A 22,620-nucleotide genomic window follows, 5' to 3' on the forward strand; every position below is an offset into this window, starting at 1 on the left:
ATTTTGATATTTCAAAAGATATCACATTTGTTGGTAGCTAGAAAAAATTTATTATTTATAGTATTTACTTTAAGTCATTTAATTTTATAGATAGTTTTAAATACAATTCAAATTCATGTCATTATTAATTACTTTTATTATTTTTAATGGATCAGTTATTTATTAATAAGGGAATTAATTGCTTTTATGTAAAAGATAACAACTAATAAAATTATAAGAAAATTAAAAAAACAAAGAGAAAAAAATTAATTATCCATTAAGTTATGATAATTTTCAGACTTATTCCTTTTAATTTATATAGTTAATAAATGAATTATTTAGTCTTTGAAATTTACATTTTAATTCTCAAAAGATTTTTGTTGTTAAAATTTTTTAACTAACTGAGTTAAAAAAAATTTTGAGAATTAAAAAATAAATTCTAAAACTAAAAAATTTACTTAGATACTAAAACAGATAAGTTTAAAAATTATTGAAACTAAATTAATAATAATAAAAAAAAGGTGTGTAGAGGAAGAGATGCGTGGAGAATGAGTGTATGCTACGGTGGATAGCAGGAGCACAGGATAGCTATCCATTCGTTGAGGACCTTATGCTTATACCTGACTCTGATTCCCGAATTCTTTTGGATTTGGAATTTTTCTCTTTTCGGAGCTTGACCGCAGAGGCCGTGGGGGATAGGATTTAACCATGGTCATCCTTAACCCTGGTTAAACATTTAAGTCTGGTCAAGGTAGGGTGGCACTGAAGCCTATAAAACGGACACCTCACCCTCGTAAATTTCTCATCACCAATTCGTTTCGTCTTCACCCTTACAACGCAACAACATAACGTTGCTAATTGCTTGCACTTCCTCTTATGGTTGCTTCCTTTGTTTCTCATTAGCTGTTTTGGTTTTTGTCTTAGTTCTACACCTTTCCTCATTTCCGCAGTAGCAACCTGCGAACCAATCTCTCTGGTTAGTCACAATTTTGTTTCTCTAGTTAGTTCCCTCGTGGACACCTACGTTGTTATTTGATGTTCATCACTAATATCATAGCCGTTACTTTGATCTTCAACCGTGCATGTATATGACGATAGAGTCAAATTATTTGTTGATGATTTGCTATGCATTAATTTGATTTTGGCAGAGAAAAAAAAAATGGCGTCGAACGGGAATGGCAGCGTTGCGAACGGGAACGGGACCGCTAGGAACGGACTGGCGAAGATTCAGACGCACAAGAAGCATAACGGAATTTGTCACGACGACAGCGGTCCGACCGTAAAGGCTCAAACCATTGATGAGCTTCACTCGCTGCAGAAGAAGAAATCCGCGCCCACCACTCCCGTTACGGGGTTTCAGGCTCCGTTCGCCACCCTCACCGAAGAAGAACGTCATAAGCAACAACTCCAGTCAATCAGGTATATAATACTTTTTCCTTTTCTTTAATTAACCAAGAAGGTATATAATATATTTCTTTGCCACGTTTATAAGTTATAACGTTTAGTAATAGTACTTGGTCTCTGTAAAATAAGGATGTGTTTGATCCGGAGCATCTTCAATAGTTTGAAATTTAATTAAATAATCTATTTTGAAATTTTTTTATTTTATATTAATTCATCCTACAATGCTATATCATAAATAATTTATATATACATATATTTTATTTCAATAGTATAATTTTAAGTTATTTTTAAATTTTTTTTAAATGATAAAAAATATTTTTAACTCAGAAGCAACTGTTATTTGTTATTTATATGAACGATTGAAACTTAATTTTAACCAATTTAAAATGACATGTAAATCATCTTTATTATAAAAATTAAGTAAGGGTACGAAAAAATAAACAACTCATTTAATAATTAATGTTGAAAATGCTCAAAAAGAAAAGAAATAGAAAAAAGAGAAATATTTTTTTAATTAATGTAGAGTATGAAAGATATGAAACTTACGTAATCAAAATTTCTATTCGAACTTATATTTCTCCGTCGAAACAAACGCAGCCTAAAAGGGAAAAAAAGAGCTGTGATATATTCTAAAAAAATTGTGTCTTTTTTTATTTCACATCGAACTGCACAAGATGACTGAAACGCGTTTTTCCTAAAATGTAACTATTAAAAAAATGAACCTAAAAAACTATTAAAAAAAATACAATTTCATAAAGATTTTTAATATTTTTGTCCACTAAAATATAGTACCATTTTAATAAATTGTTGAAGTTAAGCTTTACTTTTGGTAAAAGAACAAAAATATATATTTTTTTAAAATGGTTAGAAACACACTGTTTTTTTATAGGAGTACTTTTTAATTGATTGAAATTTATTAAAAATGAAAAAAATTTGGGGTTGAATCTCATTTAATAACTCTATTAATTTTATAGTTTTTAATAAATTTAAATTAATTAAAAAGTGTATTTAAAAGAGTGTTCTTAATAGTATTTATGAAACTACATTTAATAAATCTTAATTATGATTACTTTTTATCTATCTATTTTGATTACAATATATTTTTTCCTCTTTATTTAGTTATAAAATTTGTTAATAGAAATAAATTTCTCATCAATTATTTACACTTAAACTATTGTGGAAATAGCAAAGTCAACACGGCTAAGCGGAAAATCCGTTTAAGGCAGAATTAGAAATAAATGTAAGGAGAAAGTGTAGTTGGGCCAGTGCATGTATTTTGGAGATCACTATATCCACGTGTAGTGTAAGTTTGTAACGCCTCGAGTAAGAAAGTAAGATGAATCAGACGGTGCCAAAGAGTTTGATCATATATTTGATGGAGTGGGACCCGATCAGCGTCAAATCTCGGGCCTTTCGCGGTTGAGGTTCTGCTGATGCAAGCACTTTAATACTTTCCCCATTTTGGCTTTAGCCCAGTTGGATTTTATTAGTCTGTATTTGAATATAATGAAAAATTTAAAAGAAAAGTTGCATTTGAAAATGAAACATTTCTTATGTTCAAAATATGAAATTGTTTATTTTTTTAAGCACTTTTTGTTTTTTTTTTTTTAATGACGTTCACTTGTTTGTTGATACAGTGCATCCCTGGCATCACTGACTAGAGAAACTGGACCGAATCTGGTGAAGGGAGACCCAGCTCGGAAGTCAGATACCCAGAAGGTTACTCACGTGCACCACCATCATGTCAGTACTCCCACCATTGCTGTCAGCGACAGTGCTTTGAAATTTACTCATGTCCTCTACAATCTCTCCCCAGCTGGTACTCACTTTTTCTAAACCTTCATATCTTACCTTTTTATGATTATGATGATATGATTATGTGATTTTCTTCTATTATTCACATTACGGCCTTATAGTCTCCTTCGTATGTTACATCAGACTTGGTCGTGTTCTTCTTTCCAATTAACAAATTAAATTGAATTGATGTTTTTGATTGGTATGTTATCATTTAGAACGTGTGGTGTACGAAAATTAATTCAAATTAGACCAACACCGTCTGATAATGTATTTTTTTGAAGTAGTCAAGCATAACGTTTTATTGTATGTTTAATTTATTATTATTTATTATTGTTATTTAACTGTGTGTTGGTTTTGATCAAGGTCATATATAGGCATAGTTATCTAGATTCTAGAGAATTCAGTTTTTTTTAATAAGAAAAATATATCAAATTTTATGCTACTACAGATAAATATTTATATATTCGGAATTGGTTAAACATATGGTAAAGGCATATGTACCAGATAAAAAATTTGTGGTCGATTTTTGCATTCAAATACTAATTATTCCCACTACCGGTCTACTGCCGTCAACTTTTATTTTTACTGGTTTGTTTAATTTAATTGATTAAGAAGTCCCACGGTTTTGTGGCCGACAAAATTTTCACGAATTTCCTAATGAAAGGAACACTAAGCCCACTCTTCATGTGATGGACGTGACAAAATCCTATAATATCTTGGCTAATAGAAATTTTTATTTGACTAATGCATCCATATAATTAATTATTTGAAGTTTAGTTTATTTAATGGGGTTTGGATATTTGGTGCAGAACTTTATGAACAGGCGATTAAGTATGAGAAAGGATCGTTCATCAGTTCCACCGGAGCATTGGCAACACTTTCTGGGGCCAAGACGGGTCGCTCTCCAAGGGACAAGCGCGTCGTCAAGGATGATCTTACTAAGAACGACCTTTGGTGGGGAAAGTGAGTACTAAGTTTAAGCAACTACCAATTATATATGTGTAATAAACAATAATATTTGCGGCTTATATACCTCTGTCACGTTATTTTTTAGTTTTTATTTTTTATTTGTCTTTATTTCTACTTGATGGCATGGCATTATATAGCCGAATTTTGTACTCCACAGGGGTTCTCCTAACATCGAGATGGACGAGCACAGTTTCATGGTGAACAGAGAAAGAGCTGTTGATTACTTGAACTCCTTGGACAAGGTAATTTCTCTCTTTTTGGATTGTTATATCATCCCTTCTTTTTATTGAAAAGAACATCTCAATAACTATCTTTAAAATATTAGTACATAATAAAAAAGTATTATCAATTCTTTAACTAATGTTTGTATTTAATTTCTTTACACTTATCAGCTTAAAAATTACACGGTAAACCAATCCGAAATCACGTAAATTTTTAATTTTCAAGACAATTTTAGAGAAGTTAACGAATTAATTATACATGATAATTAGTTGGGATCCTTGGTTCCTATGGTAATTGTTATATGACAATGATCAATAAGAAATTGTGTTCGAGCCCGATATATGTCTATATATCATGTCAATAAAATAAAAAAACTGTTCATGACAATTGTAATTGAAAGACAGGCACCGGTGATTTTAAAACACTCGAAATTTTCATAGAAAAATGGGGTGATAATTTATAATTAATATTTATAAAGAATGGTCCATGAAAATTAGAGAGGATGGTGTATGTCATCTTTGGCTTTTAAGATGGTGACATGGGAATGGTGCTAAGGTTGTCTTTTGTCCAAGTGGGCGGGCGAGCGAAAAGTTGCATGGTTCCTTAGGTAACACGACACTGTCTTCAAGCGGAATTGGGTGATTGAATCGTGTTTTTATTTAGCGGTGCTTTGTATTTAGTATGGGTATGTATGGGTATTTTTCATTCTCTAAACAAAAGATATGCAATTGTGCATCCATTCTGTTGGGTCAGAAAATCATTACTCAGCCCCAGGATTCACGAACGAATAAGGATATATGCTTTTTCCTTTCACAATATAGAGCACTGAAGCCCGTGATGTGCCGTGGCTTGTCCTTTTATGTTAGTGAAGAGTTTACTAGAAAAGCATCCAGCTGTTTCTTCATATCTGTTATGCTATCGGCCCCCACGAAACACTGCTGTCTTTTATACAATTTGGCTGATTAGGGGCTTGGGTGGTGTTGGCTAGGACTAAGATAGAAATTCAACTTAAATAAATGTATTTAGGTTGGGTTAAGATGTTTTTTCAATGAATATGAACAAGTCCAACACATCACCATGCCATAGATTTTTTAAGTCTTTACGTATGAAAAAATATTAGTCCAGAGATATCCTTTCATTAAATAGATCTCAATATCAATTAATTGATCAGTTATGTTGGTTTGAGTCAGGTGATTAACATATTTTGAAAGTAATTATTATAAAATTTAACAAATTTAATTTAACCATATATGATAATTTGTGATTTGATTGATTGGATGATAGTCTAAAATAATATATACATTATTTATTCATTAAAACTTCTAAAAAAAGAATTCCATTTCACAGTAAAATAATTTTAAAAAATAAATATTTATGGTAATTGACTTAATTCGAATTAGATAAGCTTAAAAATTGAAATCCCGCACGTTACTGATTGAGGTTGTTGGGTTTGTACGAAATAAACAAAACTTAACTTTCTTCAGAGTGAATGAATCACTAGGATATGCCCAGCAGTGGATTACGTTCCCTGAATGATGGATGAGAGTTTTCAAGCAATTATTCTTTGCTTAGACAATAAAAATACTTTATTAATTTCATATCTGAGCTTATCTGGATGGAGATTCCAACCAATAGTGTTCTAATTAATAACAACGTACGTGATTTGCATGTCTAAGTCAATGGACAATTACCAATTTGTTGCTTAAACAACAAATATACTTTGTATCATGCATATCTGTTCTTATCTGGATGGCAATTCCTACAAGCAGTATTCTAAATAACAATAGCAAAAACATTGGTGATGTGCAGGTCTTCGTCAATGACCAATTCTTGAATTGGGACACAGAGAACAGAATCAAAGTCCGGATTGTATCTGCCAGAGCTTACCATTCATTGTTCATGCACAACATGTAAGTGAAAACTAAAGAATAATTTACCATTGGCAACAGTTCTAGTTGCAATTGTTTCTCTCTTCTCCCTTCCATCCATCCAGACAAAAAGGTATAAGGCCCCGCCAGATAAGTGCCCTATCGTTGAAAGCCTTAATTAATTAATTTATACATATAATGCTGTACATAATATACATATATACATCCCTGCTGAAAATGGAGGAAAAGGTTCCCCCCAAAATAGTACATGTTAGATTAGTTTAGTGTACAAAAGTGGATAACTGGGTGGGTGACAGGTGTATCCGCCCCACTCCTGAAGAGCTGGAGAATTTTGGTACTCCGGACTTCACTATATACAATGCTGGACAGTTCCCGTGTAATCGTTATACTCACTACATGACATCCTCCACTAGCATAGATCTTAATCTTGCTAGGAGGGAAATGGTCATCCTCGGCACACAATACGCCGGGGAAATGAAGAAGGGTCTTTTCAGTGTCATGCATTATCTCATGCCTAAGCGCCAAATCCTCTCCCTACACTCCGGATGCAATATGGGCAAAGATGGGGATGTGGCACTCTTCTTTGGACTCTCAGGTATAGTATCAGCCGATCACCGGTTGAAATCGGTATAATGTGGCTCCACACAGCTACCCTACCATATGTTCCTTCCCCTCTTACTACTACTCAGCCATACTCAATACTCCACTGCTTGTTAATTATCAACTATGTTGTATGCTTACACATGGATGTTTTGTGTTATGGCTACTTGTGTCTCCATTTTTCTACAATCCTAATGGATCCCTTTGTTCTCTTTTTTACTATTGTTTGTTTTAGGTACTGGGAAGACCACTCTTTCCACCGATCACAATAGGTATTTAATCGGAGATGATGAACACTGTTGGGGTGACAATGGTGTCTCCAACATTGAAGGTGGTTGCTATGCCAAATGCATTGACCTCTCACGGGAGAAAGAGCCAGATATTTGGAATGCAATCAGGTTTGGCACAGGTATTAATATTTGATCACCCCCTAATAAGAAATGCATTTTGACTTTTTATTTTTCTTTCTCTTGCTACCTCCTAATAAAAGATTCATTTTGATTTTTTATTTTTCTTTCAATTGATTGCCAGTGTTGGAAAATGTGGTGTTTGATGAGCATGATCGAGAAGTTGATTACTCTGACAAGTCAGTTACAGGTAATATAGTCTCTTGTTTAGAGGTTGACCCCAATTTTCATTGTGTTATGACATGGACAGTTCCAATTAAATTATTTGCTAGATAGCTGACATCAATAGGACTAAGCTGTGACTTGGTCTAGACAATGAACAGTTGTCCTCATACTTGCAAGATCTTATTGAGAAGCAACAGCTAACCTATTTTATAATGCAAGGTCAATTCTTAAAAATAAACCTCCTGATATACGCAAGAGATAAGGAAGGAATTAAATAAAGTCACAAGCATGTGACTGATAAAACAAGTAAATATGAACATTAATTTGTCTTTATAATCAAGCAAGAGGACAAAACTTGATGGGGATTTTTGGGGAGCTACGTGTAGATGTAGCTTTGTAATTATAATCATCCATTACAAGAGAACACTGCTGATAATTATATGATTGCATGGTAATTTTTATTGCAGAAAATACTCGTGCAGCTTATCCTATAGAGTACATTCCAAATGCAAAGTTACCTTGTGTTGGCCCTCACCCAAAGAATGTCATACTTTTGGCATGTGACGCATTTGGTGTACTCCCACCCGTTAGCAAGCTAAACCTGGCACAGACCATGTACCATTTCATCAGTGGATATACTGCTTTGGTAATGTTTCATATTAACTTAGCTTCATTCGTACTTACTATTTTTTAATCTTGCTTTGTTTCTTCTGTAATTCTAACCATCTTGTACTTGTAATAACTTTAGGTGGCTGGCACAGAAGAAGGTATTAAGGAGCCTCAGGCAACTTTTTCAGCTTGTTTTGGTGCAGCATTCATTATGCTACACCCTACAAAGTATGCAGCAATGCTTGCTGAAAAGATGCAGAAGCATGGTGCTACTGGATGGCTTGTTAACACTGGTTGGTCTGCTGGAAGGTATATAAATCTGTCATTGAAAATTGAGATAGAATTTCTCTCTAAATAGTATTGTAATTTGTACCCTACAAAATCTAGAACTCACCAAGTTCTTGCACATGTCAAACTGCAGCTATGGTAATGGAAGCCGTATTAAACTACAATACACAAGGAAAATCATTGATGCTATTCACTCCGGAAGTCTCCTGAATGCAGAGTACAAGAAGACTGAAATTTTTGGGCTTGAGATTCCCACCGAAGTGGAGGGTGTCCCTTCAGAAATTCTGGATCCTATGAACACTGTTAGTTATCCTAGAGCTCTCTACCTATTTTTTTTTCTATCCTTTGATATGGTATATTTGTTAACATTGGAGTTTTTGATGTATTGCAGTGGTCAAACAAAAAGGCCTACAAGGAGACACTATTGAAGTTGGCTGGATTGTTCAAGAACAATTTTGAAACCTTCACCAACTACAAGATTGGCAAGGGAAACAACAACCTGACAGAAGAGATTCTCGCAGCTGGTCCAATCTTTTGAGACAATGTTATGCAACATGTTGTGTGGTTGGGAATGTTAGGGTGGTAGATAAAATCTTTCCTTAGAATAAAATATTGTACCATTGGTTTGGTTGGGCTCAAAATGTCATTTCTAGTCTTCCTCCAAAAATGAAGTTTATTTTCTAGTCTTTACATTTTTCTTCACTTTGGCACCTCCTTAAGGGTTTTTAACATTTTATAGCATTTGTTGCAAGCCATACAATTATTCCCTTCTGCATCACATCACCATTCGTTGTCTGCCGTTGCCACTAGAATTATAATGCATACCGTTACCGGGCCTTGTCAACTTCGAACGATTCTGATGTGATTGTTATCAATGATTCAACTATGGAATCTTAGTATCTAATTGACGATTAACAAGAGAAGAGGGGGTGAACATTGGCTTTCAATTCAAGTTCGAAGTACAACGCGAATTATTTTATTCTGTTGCACTTTCTCAACAAACAAAACATAGGAGCAAAATGATTATCTAGTTTAATTTAGAGTAGGAAAAATTCTAAATCCTCCAACTTCTTACAAATTCTCCTACTACCCTTTTATAATAAATTTTATTATATTTTCAAGATATTAAATACATTTACTTTTTATTCAATACTTTTCATAAAAAAGTAGTAAAAGGATTTATAGGAGAATGAAATAGAAGGATAGATGGACAATTTCAATGCTATTTTCTTATCACAACTCACAAACAAGAAGCTAGTGTGTGAGTTGCAATTTGAAAATAAACACTAATCATCAACAGAGCTTAAAGCATTGTTGTGCTATTTGTTGTTAACAACTATCTTCTCACTTCCATTTTCCGACTTCCATCAATAATAGTCATAATTTTTCCTAACCACCTCCTGTAACCACGAAAACACGTCATAGAAATAAACAAAATAAGTAATATATCTTGTTGAGTAAATCACAAGAGCAAGAATTACAATATAGGTACTCTCATGCGTAAAAGATATATACATACTTTTGAAAATCAAATCAAACTGACGCAAAATCGGATCAAACTGATGATCAGTTTATTTACTCCAAAAAATTGGATCATTTCAGAACTAATTAAATCAGCATAAAATCGGACAAAATCGGTCAAGAACCGATATATTTTAAGAGAAAAATATTTTAATTTTTAATTTAATATTAAATATTTAAATATAAATAAAAACACTTATTTAATAAAAATTACAAAAAGAATAAATTGTTTTATCAATGTTTATTATTTTTTTTCTTATAAAACATATAATTTACTCATTTATATTAATTTATTATTTTTTATATCTTAAATTTTATACGATATTAATTTTACTCATTAAGGGGTGATCATTGTCATTGATCAAATCAAATTCACAAGCAGCACATGATATGAGTGGACACGTGTTGCTTAGTTGGCATATTGTCTTGTCTTTATGGTTGTAGTTTCAACATGAAACAATGATTTGGATGAGAGACAGTTATATTATCATGGATACGGGTGTGACTGGTGCAATATCACTCACTTGCAGCAGCTTCAGGACATAGCTTTCTTCTTCTGAACCTGAAACGAATATGGGGACATTGTTTTTCTTCCATTCACCGATTCCTCGCTTTTCACTCCCTTCCATGCCAAAACCTATTGCACTTCCTCCTCTTTCTTGTCTGAGGTCAGGCTTGACTCCCACTTCTCCACCCACTCATTTTTGTGTTTTACAATCATATTCTTAGTGGGGTGTCCTCAAAATCCAACTTTGATGCCTCATAGACTGAAAAATCGTCTCTTTTGCTTGATTGTTCATAATTTATGTAATTCATCTCACAAATGATTCGTGGCTTAGTGCTTACCCTTTTTCTCCTGCTGTATTTTCAGGAATAATGGAGATGTCAATAAAATTGTGGACATGCCCCAGGTATGTTGCTTTAGTTTCAAAAGTGTTGTGTTTTTCACATGTCCCTTCTTTTACTCCCCTTTTTCCGTATTTTAGCAAGTACTAGTATTTCATTGCCTTCTCACTGTTTTTCCCTCTTTGTGTTTTAGTCCATGTATGATGATAACCAGAATGTGAAACAAGATAATATTTGGCAATTGTCCAAAGAAGCTCAACAGAGTAAGTTCTTTCACCTAAGTCATACTTGTGCTTTGTAAAAGAGTGTTAACTGTTAAATAACTTCTGGTATATTTTCTCGTTGCATGTAGACATACTAAAACAAACAACACCTTGGGGCCATTAAGGAACTTGACAAAACAAACAAAGAAAAACAGTCGCTGCTCAGTAAGATAAAGAAATTGGAAGCAGAAAAACAGGCTGGTGCTGGTAATGGTAAAAGGTGATAGTTTAATAGCATGTGTTTTTTGTATCTCATAATACATATTTGGTCAATTGTAGACATATGCATGTCATTTGCTGTTAGCAGCATCTAGGTTATCTTCTGTCATACTATTGAAACATGATTCTGTACTGTAGACACATGTTTGATTCATTTAGTTCTTCCCTTAAATTAAGAAATACATTTCTTTCCCTTTACTTAAATGACTATTTTTTTCCCTTCATTTCGTGCTCTAATTTATCAAATTATATAGTGATAAGAACTTTGGGAGAATCACACCACAAAAGCTACTCGTTGACTACAGTAGTTGGAGAGTCCAATGGCTTATGAACCCCATACTAGAATCTCATACTTTCTAATGTGGGACTCAAGTCCTGTACCTTGAATTGAATCCTAACATCCCACCACACTTTGCAGTCCTGGAGTCCACACGGGTTGGTTGTGCACTAGCCCTTTGACTTGTTCCAGGCGAACACTGTAATGCTAGTGACCACCCGCACCACTCGTTTGCAGCTGAGAGACATGATGGAGAAGACTTAGATACCAATTGATAAGAACCTTGGGAGAACCACACCACAAAATCTGGATGTTGTAGTTGGAGAACCCAAGGCTTTATAAACCCCACTTCTAAATCCCATACTTCCAATGTGAGACTCAAGTCCCATACCTTACCATTGAATCCTAACATAATGTCTAGCAAATATTTGTGGGAGCATAATTGAACTGTATGCTATTTTTCAAATCTATGGTAACCAAAACCTATTATTAATCTGATTTTATCAATGATAAATTTGTCTTTGAAGCTCTAGATGATTAATTGAACTATATGTTTCTGTTTGTATTTTGTAACCCAGATAATCTATCAACTTGTTCAGAATTGCTGCTTCGGATAGATACCATGGTTCTTAGCAGCATGATTAGCGCTGGAGAAGCATCTGAATTAAGAAGTTTGGTGATGAACTACAAAGTGAGTCCGCCTGATGTTTTTAATATCATCTCACACAAAAAAGATCCTGAACTTCTAGGAGAACTTCGTCGCTTTTCAGATGGACACAAAAAGTATATCCTGACTGCATTTGATTATTTTATTCCTTCATACTTAAAGCTCTCAATGAATGATCCGATGATTGTTGTGTTAGTGGCATACAGCATGTAGCATACTCAAATTACTGAAAAGTAACTGAGATGCAGAGAGGCATAAAGTTAGCAAATGTATGCTTACTGTATAAGCAGTAAGACATTTGATGTTTAATATGATACTGAGTCAGCCTAGGTTTATGTTTATGCTGGTAACATATGCTATGGACCATTTATAGATTCTGGATTGTCTTCACATTAGGCTATTTTTTCTGTTCATAAATGGTAGAATAAGTTACTATGTTCATTCTTCAGTTTTCCTTTCTCAGATGAAGTTTTTAAAATCTGATTTTCCTTTGTGGTATCAACTACATTCAGCAATGGTTTTTATACTGTTCACATTTGCACAGAAATGACACCATTGGTCCCTAGAGGATCAGTAGCTTCATATGTGACCGGCATATCTCGTGCACTTCACAGAAAGGGCCATCTGGTGGAGCTTATATTGCCAAAGTAATTACAAAATTTATGTCCTTTTATTTTCTTTGCCTCTTGTGTTATTCTTTCAACTAATTGCAACCAAAATGAGCATGAAACTCTTTAGTCTATTTTGTGCTCTGTATCTAAGCATTTGATCTCTATTTTATAATGTTATATTAGTATAATAGTTGCTTGATATTTATAATTCCTTAATTTGGATGTATCTAATTTCCATGTAGGTATGCAAGTTTAAACCTAGATGGAGTGCAAGGGTTGCATGAAGTTAATGTAGAGGTTACCTCGTATTTTAATGGTCAATTACACGGAAATAGAATTTGGACTGGGTTAGTTTGGCTTTCTTTGTCTGTTTAGTTACCGTAAGTCTGCATATAAAATGGTTGTCAAATAATTTGTACTGGTGGACAAAAGAGTTAATGAAAGAGTAGAAATAATATTTCACGTCTTGTTCCTTGTTTAAAATCTACTGATTTTCATTTATTCTATACTTACTCTTAGTGTGTGGCAGTGTTGTTTTTGGCATTGGAGTGACTTTGATAGAGCCAAAGTACTATTCATCATTTTTCAGCCGTGAGATGATATATGGATACCCAGATGATTTTGAAAGGTGAGTGAATTGATATCTGTAATGATTGGTTTATCTAGTTTTCCATATGTTATAATGGTAAAGCAAAGAAAAACTTATGTTTTGACGTTCATATAAAAAGCTAATCAGATGATTTTGAAATGTTATTGTTTAAAAGGAAAATTGATAAAGTTAATGTTAGATAAAAATTAGGAAGCCAGAAACAACAAACATAACAGTTTTTCTAAAATCACATAGAATCAAAACACATAAATGCTTTTGACAATTAATTAGTACCAAGAAGAAAAAAAATAGAACAGAGGAGAGTTTAGAAAGGCCTGGGTTGAAGCACATTGCACTTCCTTGGAGAGAAAACGTCCTTATATGCGTTCATCTCCCAAGATCCCTGAACCAAAGAACATCCATGTAATTTTACAAAGAAGATAGCTTTTTTTTCTTTGGTATCGAAGATAGCTTTTTCAGCATGTGTGCTTCCAGTTATAACCAAAGGCAAAGTGCCGCAACCAGTAACGTCACACCATAAAAGACTAAAACTCGGATCTGGATTCCGTGCGGGAAACTCCTGCATTCAGCTGATTGCAATCGTTAAATATAGATCGGATCACTCATATTTTATCTTGATACATCTAATTTAAAATATCATTATCCATTCAAAGGCTCTAATTCACGAATGCTTTGGATGCAGAGAATCCATTTCCCTAAAACTGACCCAACAAGCAAGTGCATGATAGTTGTAACTTTCATAAAATATTGACCAAGTAAAATATAGCTTCCTAAAAGATAGGAATTGAAAAAACGGTAAGTAACAAAACGGGAGCTTTTAGTTTTTTACGTAAACAAAGTCTAAAAACATATTTTTCTTTAAAAAAACAAAACTGACTATATATATATATATATACATACACTCAAGTTTAAATTTAAAAAAATTTCCAACAGTTAAGAATTAAAATTAGAGACTGGAAGGCAGGATATTTTCTTTGCATGCGAGTTTTTCAGCTTGAAAATATATAGTTCAGACTTCAGAGTGCTGCCATTGTTGCAACAAAATTAGATGAGTTAATTCACAAATTGCAAAGATCAAAAGAATCGAAGTTAAAAGGAGGAAATGTTTTATAGTTTTTGCATATCAACATACTATTTTTGAAACCCATTATGGCTGACTTTTTGTGCACTCAAACTATCTTCAAAGAGAGAAATAAAAGAGATACTCTGATAGATACTATCTCATCTGCACTTTAGTTTCTGGTTATAAGTGACAGGACAGTCAAATCTGATCAAATTAAGGTTTTAAAACAGAAATGAATTGTATATTATTTTTCTGATTAATTTACAGCATAGGGTACACATACATATAGCAATGAAAATAAGATGAAATAAAGGCTAACCTAGATATTTTAGGCTGCGAATCTGTGTATAATAATGAAAGAAATTAGGAAAACTAATACCAATTACAATTAGTGAATATTCTATACTATACATAATTACATTTGACAATTTTCTTTTTACTGTTGTGTACATAGTTTTCAATAATCTTAATATGATTTTTTTTGCCATCAGGTTCTCCTATTTTTGTCGGGCATCATTGGACTATATTGTAAAATGTGGGAAGCAGCCTGATGTGTTGCATCTACATAATTGGGGGACAGCCATTGTTGGGCCCCTTTTCAGGGATACGTTTGTCAAACAGGTGTCTGTTCTTAGTTTTAAATTTTATTTTGTTTGATTTGTAAATCTTATCTATTGGTTTGAAAGTCTCTTAAAATGGGATAAAAGATACCAAGAGTATTGGCAATGATAGAAGGTGATACAATAACTCAAACAAAGGATATATAAGGATACCAAAGGGGTCTAAGCTTAGTTGGTTGAGCAAAGTGTGTGAGTATTGGAAACCCCTTGGTATTGTTTTCGATAAAAAAAACAAAAGGTGGGTAGGTGGATTGGATGGTTAAGGGAAGGGAAGGGGGGTTGTGATCTTGAGCTTACATTTATGTTAGTTTTACTTTGTTGGAAATTGTGAAACTCCTTATCAAATTACACACTTATCATTTGTGACATTTAATAAGGCAACAAATAATCACCTTGCATTCAAGAAGGAAAACAAGAGGACAAATTTCCCCTAGGCTCCTGCTGGAAGAATAGAGCCTTGCATCTTTTTTTTTTTAATCAGCAAAAATATAATATACTGGCACCAGTAGTGCCTCAATCAAATACAATATGTTGACTTCAAAGTTAACAATTATTTAGACTCAAAAGAGGATACTAAATAAACACTAACTCCAAATCACAATAAGTTCTTCCTACAAAATGAAACCACCTCCCTAATAAAGTTTCCTGCAACAAAGAATACATGCTGGTTTCTCTCTATTCTTTAATTACCACAACCAGTAACCATAATAGAAACAATAAATACTCTGCCTCCCAACATACAAAACGGCCGTATTCTTAAACCAAAAAGCAGTAATAAGTATTGTCTTCTACCCTTCCTCTACATAACTGCATGCTCAACTTAGCAAGAATGGTTCCTGACACCACCGACCATGCTGCACCATGAAATCTCTGTCTTGCTTTTATCCACCTCCATGCATTAACTTTAATTAACTCTACGACAGTTTCCACTTCCATCATTTCTCCTCCTCCACAGTTCCCACACTACCGCAAGCCACATCAACCACCACTTTTCCCTCCTTTTCGAACCCACAATCATCCCAAAGTGTTGCCACTAGTGAGTGGCTGGATCCTTTGGAAGAGCAGTTGAGATCCCCAGCCACTTGTATACTTGCATCCAGATATCATAGACCATCGTGCATTCGAACAAGGCGTGAGAAGTGGTCTGCAACTCAGAATTGCAGATTGGACAGTTATAGTTACCCTCCAATACTGCAATATTCCTTCGAAGAAGATTGCCTCTTGATTGAATTCTATCCTGCATGATCCTCCATGTATATGCCAGAGCTTTTGATGGAGCTCTAACACTCCAAATACATTTATATATACCATCATCTTCACGCTGTATTCCTTGCAACTCACCTGCACATAAGTTCTGATAGACTTCTTTCACGCGATATGAATTTCCTGTGCCATCTTTTCATCTCCATTGATCCTCCGGGCTCTCCTCCCCCCCTGAACGATTGTATAGATCCCAGCAATTGTACCAAACTTTCCTTTTCCCATTCGAAAGGGTTCCTCCTCCAAGAAAATGACCAACACCACCTATTGTTTACAAGCTGACCCAACTCTCTAATATGTGCTTCCTTTTGCAAGGAAACAGCATACAACCTAGGAAAACTCTCACCTACCCAGACATGATCCTAAAAAAGTGTTTCATCCCCTCGACCCACCTCCCTTTGAACTTTGCTTCTAAACCAACCCCTCAGAATATCCCTCCACCAGATAGCTTTCGTATCACTAGCTCTCCCCCTCCCCTCGCCCAGCAACAACCCATATTTTGCTTCCATCACTCACCCAAAATGTCCCACGTTCCGCTAAGAGTCTCCAACCCCACTTTCCTAATAGAGTTTTATTAAAAACTGAAATATCCCTAATTCCTAGTCCCCCTTTGTCCTTAGCTAAACAAACATTAGACCATTTTACCCAAGCAGTTTTCCTCTCCTCCCCAAGTCCACCCCATAAAAGTTCCGTTGTATCCTTTCCAACTCCTTCACCACACATACTGGAGCTTTATAGAATGACAGAAAATATAGAGGCAAGGATGATAGAATTGATTTTATATGGCAAATTCTACCCCCAAAAGACAAGTATTTACCTCTCCAACTAGCAAGCTTTGATTTGACTTTAGAGATCACCGGATTCCATGCCTCTCTTCGTCTTGGATTCGCACCTACCAGTATCCCCTAGAAAGTGAAAGGTACCTCCATTATTCTACAATTCAAAATGGCCACCAAACTTTGAAGATGTTGTGATTCCAATGCCACCCCACCTATCTTGATTTTATGGAAGTTCACATTTAGCCCCTCCACTAATTCAAAGCTCCTTAAAATACTCTTCAATGTAAGAATGTTTCTCACGGTTGGCTTGCCAAGGAATAGAGTGTCATCCGAAAATTGTAAAATGGAGACCCCAATATCACATATAGAGACTTCTTCGAATAAATCTTTCCTTGTTGCCTCCCTCATCATACCCCCCAACCCTTCTGCCACCAAAATAAAGAGAAAAGGGGCAAGGGGATCACCTTGCCTTATGCCTGTCACCGTTGGACTTTCATTCACCAAAACGGACATAGAAGCGGTTTCCACACAACTCCTAATCCACCCTATCCACCCTTCACAAAAGCCCATTCTTCTCATAACATAGTAAAGAAATTTCCACCTCACTGAGTCGTAGGCCTTTTCGAAGTTCACTTTGAAGACAAAAGTAGGTGTTTTTTACTACTTCACCTCATCCACAACTTCATTTGCAATGACAACTCCATAGAGCCTTGCATCTTCATGTTATTGAAAAATATGCATGCATGTCTTGTGGTGTTTATAAACTCTGCTGCTTAGTCATTGAGCATTGAATATGAAGGTTTCGAGTAGTTATTACCTGACCCATCTCATGGGACAGAAAAAATGCTTGTTCTTGCGGGTTAGACAATGTGAACATTTAACTTCTTTTCTAGATTATACCTCTCAATTTGCAATATTAAATCGTTGAATAACACATTATATGTCGTACCACAAGTCTTTTATTTTTAGATTATATGTGTATTGTCTTGTGACTGTCCAACATTTAGTCTTCCATCAATTTTGCAGGGTGGAGTTGTCTATTCGAATAGAGTTGTAATAATGTCATCTATCTATCCGGAGCACGTAATTGTTCATAATTTGAGTCATGAACTGGAGCCACTTTAAATGTTCATAGGTAAGTATGCTGTCATAACATACTTTCACTCTTGTTTAATGTTTGGTGAGGGATTATTTTGCCTTTTCTTGCAAATCAATATTAACTTGAAATTGTTAACATAGCAAATGGGCTGGTTGATATACATATCAGTTAATTTAAAAAAAAATAAAAAATCGTGCCCCTTGTTTAGTTTGATAATGTGTTTTTACACTAAAGCCTCCTCCCTCTGACTTTCCTTTAGTATTCAACATGGAAAATTACATTTGGTTGCAGGGGCAAGTTGGTTATTGCTCCTTATGGATTAGACAAATCAACTTGGGATCCTTTAACTGACTATTTTCTTCCAGAAAATTTCAATGCTGAAAATATGAATGGAAAAGCTGTTTGCAAAGCTGCATTGCTGCAGCAGCTGGGGTTATCTGAACATTCTTCTGCTATTCTTGTGAGTGAATCATTTTAAATATATGCAATGAGAAACTTAATGATCTATTATATTATTTTTGTATGCAATTCCTTTTTTAGAAAATTTCTCTTCTAAGATACAATGAGCTAGTTTCAGGATGTGTATGTGCTTTATTTAACTATAGTTTTAGCATTCTTGAAATATTTAGTTTGGATAATTGCATGCCTGTCATATAATATTTTCTGCTCTCATAAACCATGACTTTTATGACTGGTATACAATGTCAAGAATTGAGTTTATGTGGTTTTACTTGGCTTTTCTGCTCATTATTGAAATTTTTATCAGGTTGGATGCATTTTTTCAGAAGGGCGTGACCTTGACGAGAAAAGGGTGGAGGAAGTTATCTTGAATGCTAAGCAGCATGATGTCCAGGTTTCCATCTCTGTGGAACTTATACTTATGTTCTTCTCAAAAAAGTATAGTTTCATTGCTTATATGACTTTCTGATTAACTGATATTGAAAAGGAAGCTCCAAATACAGCAGTATGCAAATGAATTTTTATCCGTTTTCTTATAAGAGAAAGTGAGAAACATAATCTTTATTGTTCCTTGTGTTTCCATAATGAAGAAAAAGTGTAATAAAACCTCAAAGTAAATCGACCTTGTATGAAATGAATCTGGCTATGACAAATTCTTGTTTCAGGGGATTTCCTGTTGAAACCAGTTTGGAATAGTTGCAGTTTATATTTATGGGGGCCAGTAAAAGATCGGTCTTGAATCAGGCACCTGAATCACTTCAGAAGGAATTCAAGGTAGTTCCCACACTTTTTTTTTTTAATATTGTAATTCCTTGTAAACTGATTGCTTATATATATACTACCTGTGGCAAGGCATTGAGTATTAGCAGTTTTGGCTCCTTATTCAGCAGAATGAATATTTCAATTTAAATTATCTGGTCATAAAGCTGCATTATTTTGACATTTGTTTTAATCAGTTCAAAATATTAGCCATTTATTTTAATAATATTGTTGAGATGTACTCCTCTCTCACCCTCTCTCACTCGATACACTTCCATGTTCTAGAAACCTTAGTTATATTTGTTTTTACTTGTCTGCTACTAATGATCTGCGATTCCATTCAACTCTGCAGGATGATAATCTTAAATTTGTGCCTACATATGATGAAGCTCTGTTGCATTTAGTCTTTGCTGGATCCGACATCATATTGTGCCAATCTTTTCTTGATCCTACTGATGAAATCCCAGTAAGATCATTCCTTCCACTTTAGTGATAATTTTCCTCCACTAATTTAGCACCTCAAGTGAAACATGTATGAATTAAATTTGTAGCCAGCTACAAGGAAATTGCTTTCTAAAAAAACAATAAAGTTTCTATAAAACTGTGTTGTCTTCATGAAACACTAAGTATTGCCACTGTGGAAATTGATAATGGTGTAGATGCTGACAATCCATATTTATTTTGCAATGTAGTCCTAAATAATGCAGTTTAAGCAAAATTTGTTTCGAGTGGAGATTTTCATGTATTTCAACTGAATCATACAATTTTTATAACTTGAATATGCAGCTCATTGCTTTAAGGTATGGAGCAGCTCCACTAGCACTTGTCCCTGATGCTAGCTCAAACAGGTAAGCCATATATCTATCTATCTATATATTTTATTTTATATATATATATATATATATATATATATATATTTTGTGATGATGAGTTTTTTTCTCTATACTTGTTTAACACTCATTTCATTTATATCTGCAAGGTCGATACCTTTTGATAGGAGCTTCATAAACCAAGACCACGAGGCCACTAAGTACTCAAAGTTAATCAACTCTAGCTTCGTAAACATGTTTATTAGCCTTGCCATTGATGAAATTGTATGTAGTTTCCAGTGGTTTTTCCTTAATATGTTTTGAGAAAAAAAATTATGTTCTGACAGCATAAAATAATGTTATATTGTTATCAATCACAAATATGTATAATAAATTTATTGACTTTTATAATAAATATCTTAAAAGTGACATCTGTGATTGAATGAAATTGTAAATTATTTTACACTCTTAATGTGTAACCACCAAACTCATAAGTTTTACCCAATTTTAGAAAAGATATCATCCATGTGCTTATGATACATTATTAAATGACTATCCTTTGCCTGTAGAGGACTAACCCTGCCATGTGGAAACGAAAAATAATGCAAGCAATGGCACATGACTTATCATGGGATGGTGAATGCTACGATGTTCACGTTGAAGCTTACTCAACTATAAAGAATATGTGAAATGGACCTGATATACATCCATCGTCCATGTATATATACATGTAAACATTTTTTAGTTTAGTATTTTGAGATATGCCTGAATAGTGATTAATTATATGTAAGTCAATAGCTCCACAAAAATTGGTGTCTTGTAAAATCTGTTGCAATTATATGGGGTGAGACAAGGAAAATCCGTCACAATTAGAAGGATGAAGGGGATGGAAACCTAATATTAGGGGCAGAATAATGAAATTACCATACATTCGAAAGAAGTTGAATGACCAAATAAAATTATCAATGTCTGTCCTCTTTAAAATTGATGAGAAACCTTAGTTAAATTAAAACAAAATTGATTATACGATACATAAAATTGAGAAACAAAATCATAATTATAAAATTATGAGATACAATTAAAATTTCATTCAAAACTTGACTAGTTAAATTAAAAAAACAATTAAAATTAGTTGAAATATAAGTTTAATTTTCATGAATTTTAAGTATAAAGATTTTTTTTAGTTTATTTTCTCCTTAAGAAGGAAAAGTTGAGTAAAATATTTTTCATAAAAAATCTCTTAAAAATAAAGTAACTCATTTTCATAGGATAAAACTTATTTTAATTTTTGGGTTCGGTGGGTTCACCATTACTATTTTGAGCGATGTGTAAAATTACAATACTTCCTCATCAGATTCAGTTTTAATAAAGAAAATCATTTAAATAAGAGACTTTATTATCTCTAAAGAGCTAAGTAGGGAAGATGCCAAAAAGAAGATTCAATCTTAGAGCACCAATGAATAATTGTTTGTTGACAAAGTTTATGAATAAATTAGAGGTGTCAATCCTATTGTTAGTTGTTGATGTTCTGTTATATGGAACCCAGCAATCCCCTAAGATATCTTTCATTTTATGACTTGCTAAAAGGAACCGGCTGCTTACTCTTGACAAAACTGTTTTTTTGAACAAGGGGGTTCTCTCTGCCCTTTATGGGCCGATTCAAATGTTCATTTTCTTGCAGGAAATCTGTTCATTTTCTTGCAGGAAATCTCTCCAAGTTTGAACTCACATTCATGATTTGGCTCCTTTCCGCATGCGTTTCACTTCTTTCCAATGCATTACATTACTGACTCTTTAATTAGGGGTAGATCCACATCAGGTGTTCAAGGAAAATTTCGTTTGTCTAGTAATATAATTTAATATTAAATTATATTTTTCCCAAAAAAATATAATTTAATATTAGATTTAATATCAACCACCACTTTATTGTTGTATCATTTTAGATTTAATATAATTTATATTTTTTCCAAAAAAAAAATATTTTATTTATGACAGGAAAATTTCGTTTGTCTGGTAATATAATTTAATATTAGATTTAATATCAACCACCACTTTATTGTTGTATCATTTTAGATTTAATATAATTTATATTTTTCCCAAAAAAATTATTTTAATTTTAATTAAGCGAGTAGCTAGGAAGAGTTTTTTTTCACCAGCTTATATGAAATAAAATTATTTTTTTTGAACAAATATGAAATTAAATTATTCACACTTGCCTCTTCCAACTCCAACTCAACTTAAAATATAATTGTCCTTTTTTAAAAAAAATCACTTACTTCCTAATATGAGTGTTTAACCCGCTTTTTAATTAAATAATTTTTATAGATTTTATTTTATTCTAAATTATGTTTATTTAGTGTGAGTCTTAATTTATTTTTATTATTTTAGAAAGTTATTTTTTTTTTCATTACATGAAATAAAAGGACGCC

General features: G+C 33.5%; 1 protein-coding gene and 1 pseudogene across 1 annotated transcript; both read left to right on the forward strand.

The window, feature by feature from the left end:
• The first annotated feature begins 772 nt into the window (after window positions 1–772).
• Window positions 773–9,019, forward strand: LOC100786257 (phosphoenolpyruvate carboxykinase (ATP) 1). Its single transcript, XM_026123823.2, has 13 exons — window positions 773–955; window positions 1,128–1,398; window positions 3,021–3,202; window positions 3,990–4,143; window positions 4,307–4,391; window positions 6,181–6,281; window positions 6,557–6,855; window positions 7,096–7,269; window positions 7,392–7,457; window positions 7,900–8,078; window positions 8,181–8,350; window positions 8,463–8,631; window positions 8,721–9,019. Exons 2-13 carry the CDS (start codon window positions 1,139–1,141, stop codon window positions 8,865–8,867), a joined length of 1,986 nt encoding a protein of 661 aa, XP_025979608.1. The 5' UTR covers window positions 773–955; window positions 1,128–1,138; the 3' UTR covers window positions 8,868–9,019.
• Window positions 9,020–10,317: 1,298 nt separating this feature from the next.
• On the forward strand, window positions 10,318–21,029 carry LOC100807476 (probable starch synthase 4, chloroplastic/amyloplastic; annotated as a pseudogene).
• The last annotated feature ends 1,591 nt before the right edge of the window (window positions 21,030–22,620 follow it).

Source organism: Glycine max, chromosome 9 (genome assembly GCF_000004515.6).
Source record: "Glycine max cultivar Williams 82 chromosome 9, Glycine_max_v4.0, whole genome shotgun sequence".
Taxonomy (NCBI): Eukaryota; Viridiplantae; Streptophyta; class Magnoliopsida; order Fabales; family Fabaceae; genus Glycine; species Glycine max.

Coding starts and splice junctions, on each gene's coding strand:
- LOC100786257 (XM_026123823.2), top strand. CDS start 1,139: ATGGCGTCGAACGGGAATGGCAGCGTTGCGAACGGGAACGGGACCGCT. Junction 4,144..4,306: donor AACGACCTTTGGTGGGGAAA/GTGAGTACTAAG, acceptor TGTACTCCACAG/GGGTTCTCCTAACATCGAGA. Junction 4,392..6,180: donor ACTTGAACTCCTTGGACAAG/GTAATTTCTCTC, acceptor GGTGATGTGCAG/GTCTTCGTCAATGACCAATT.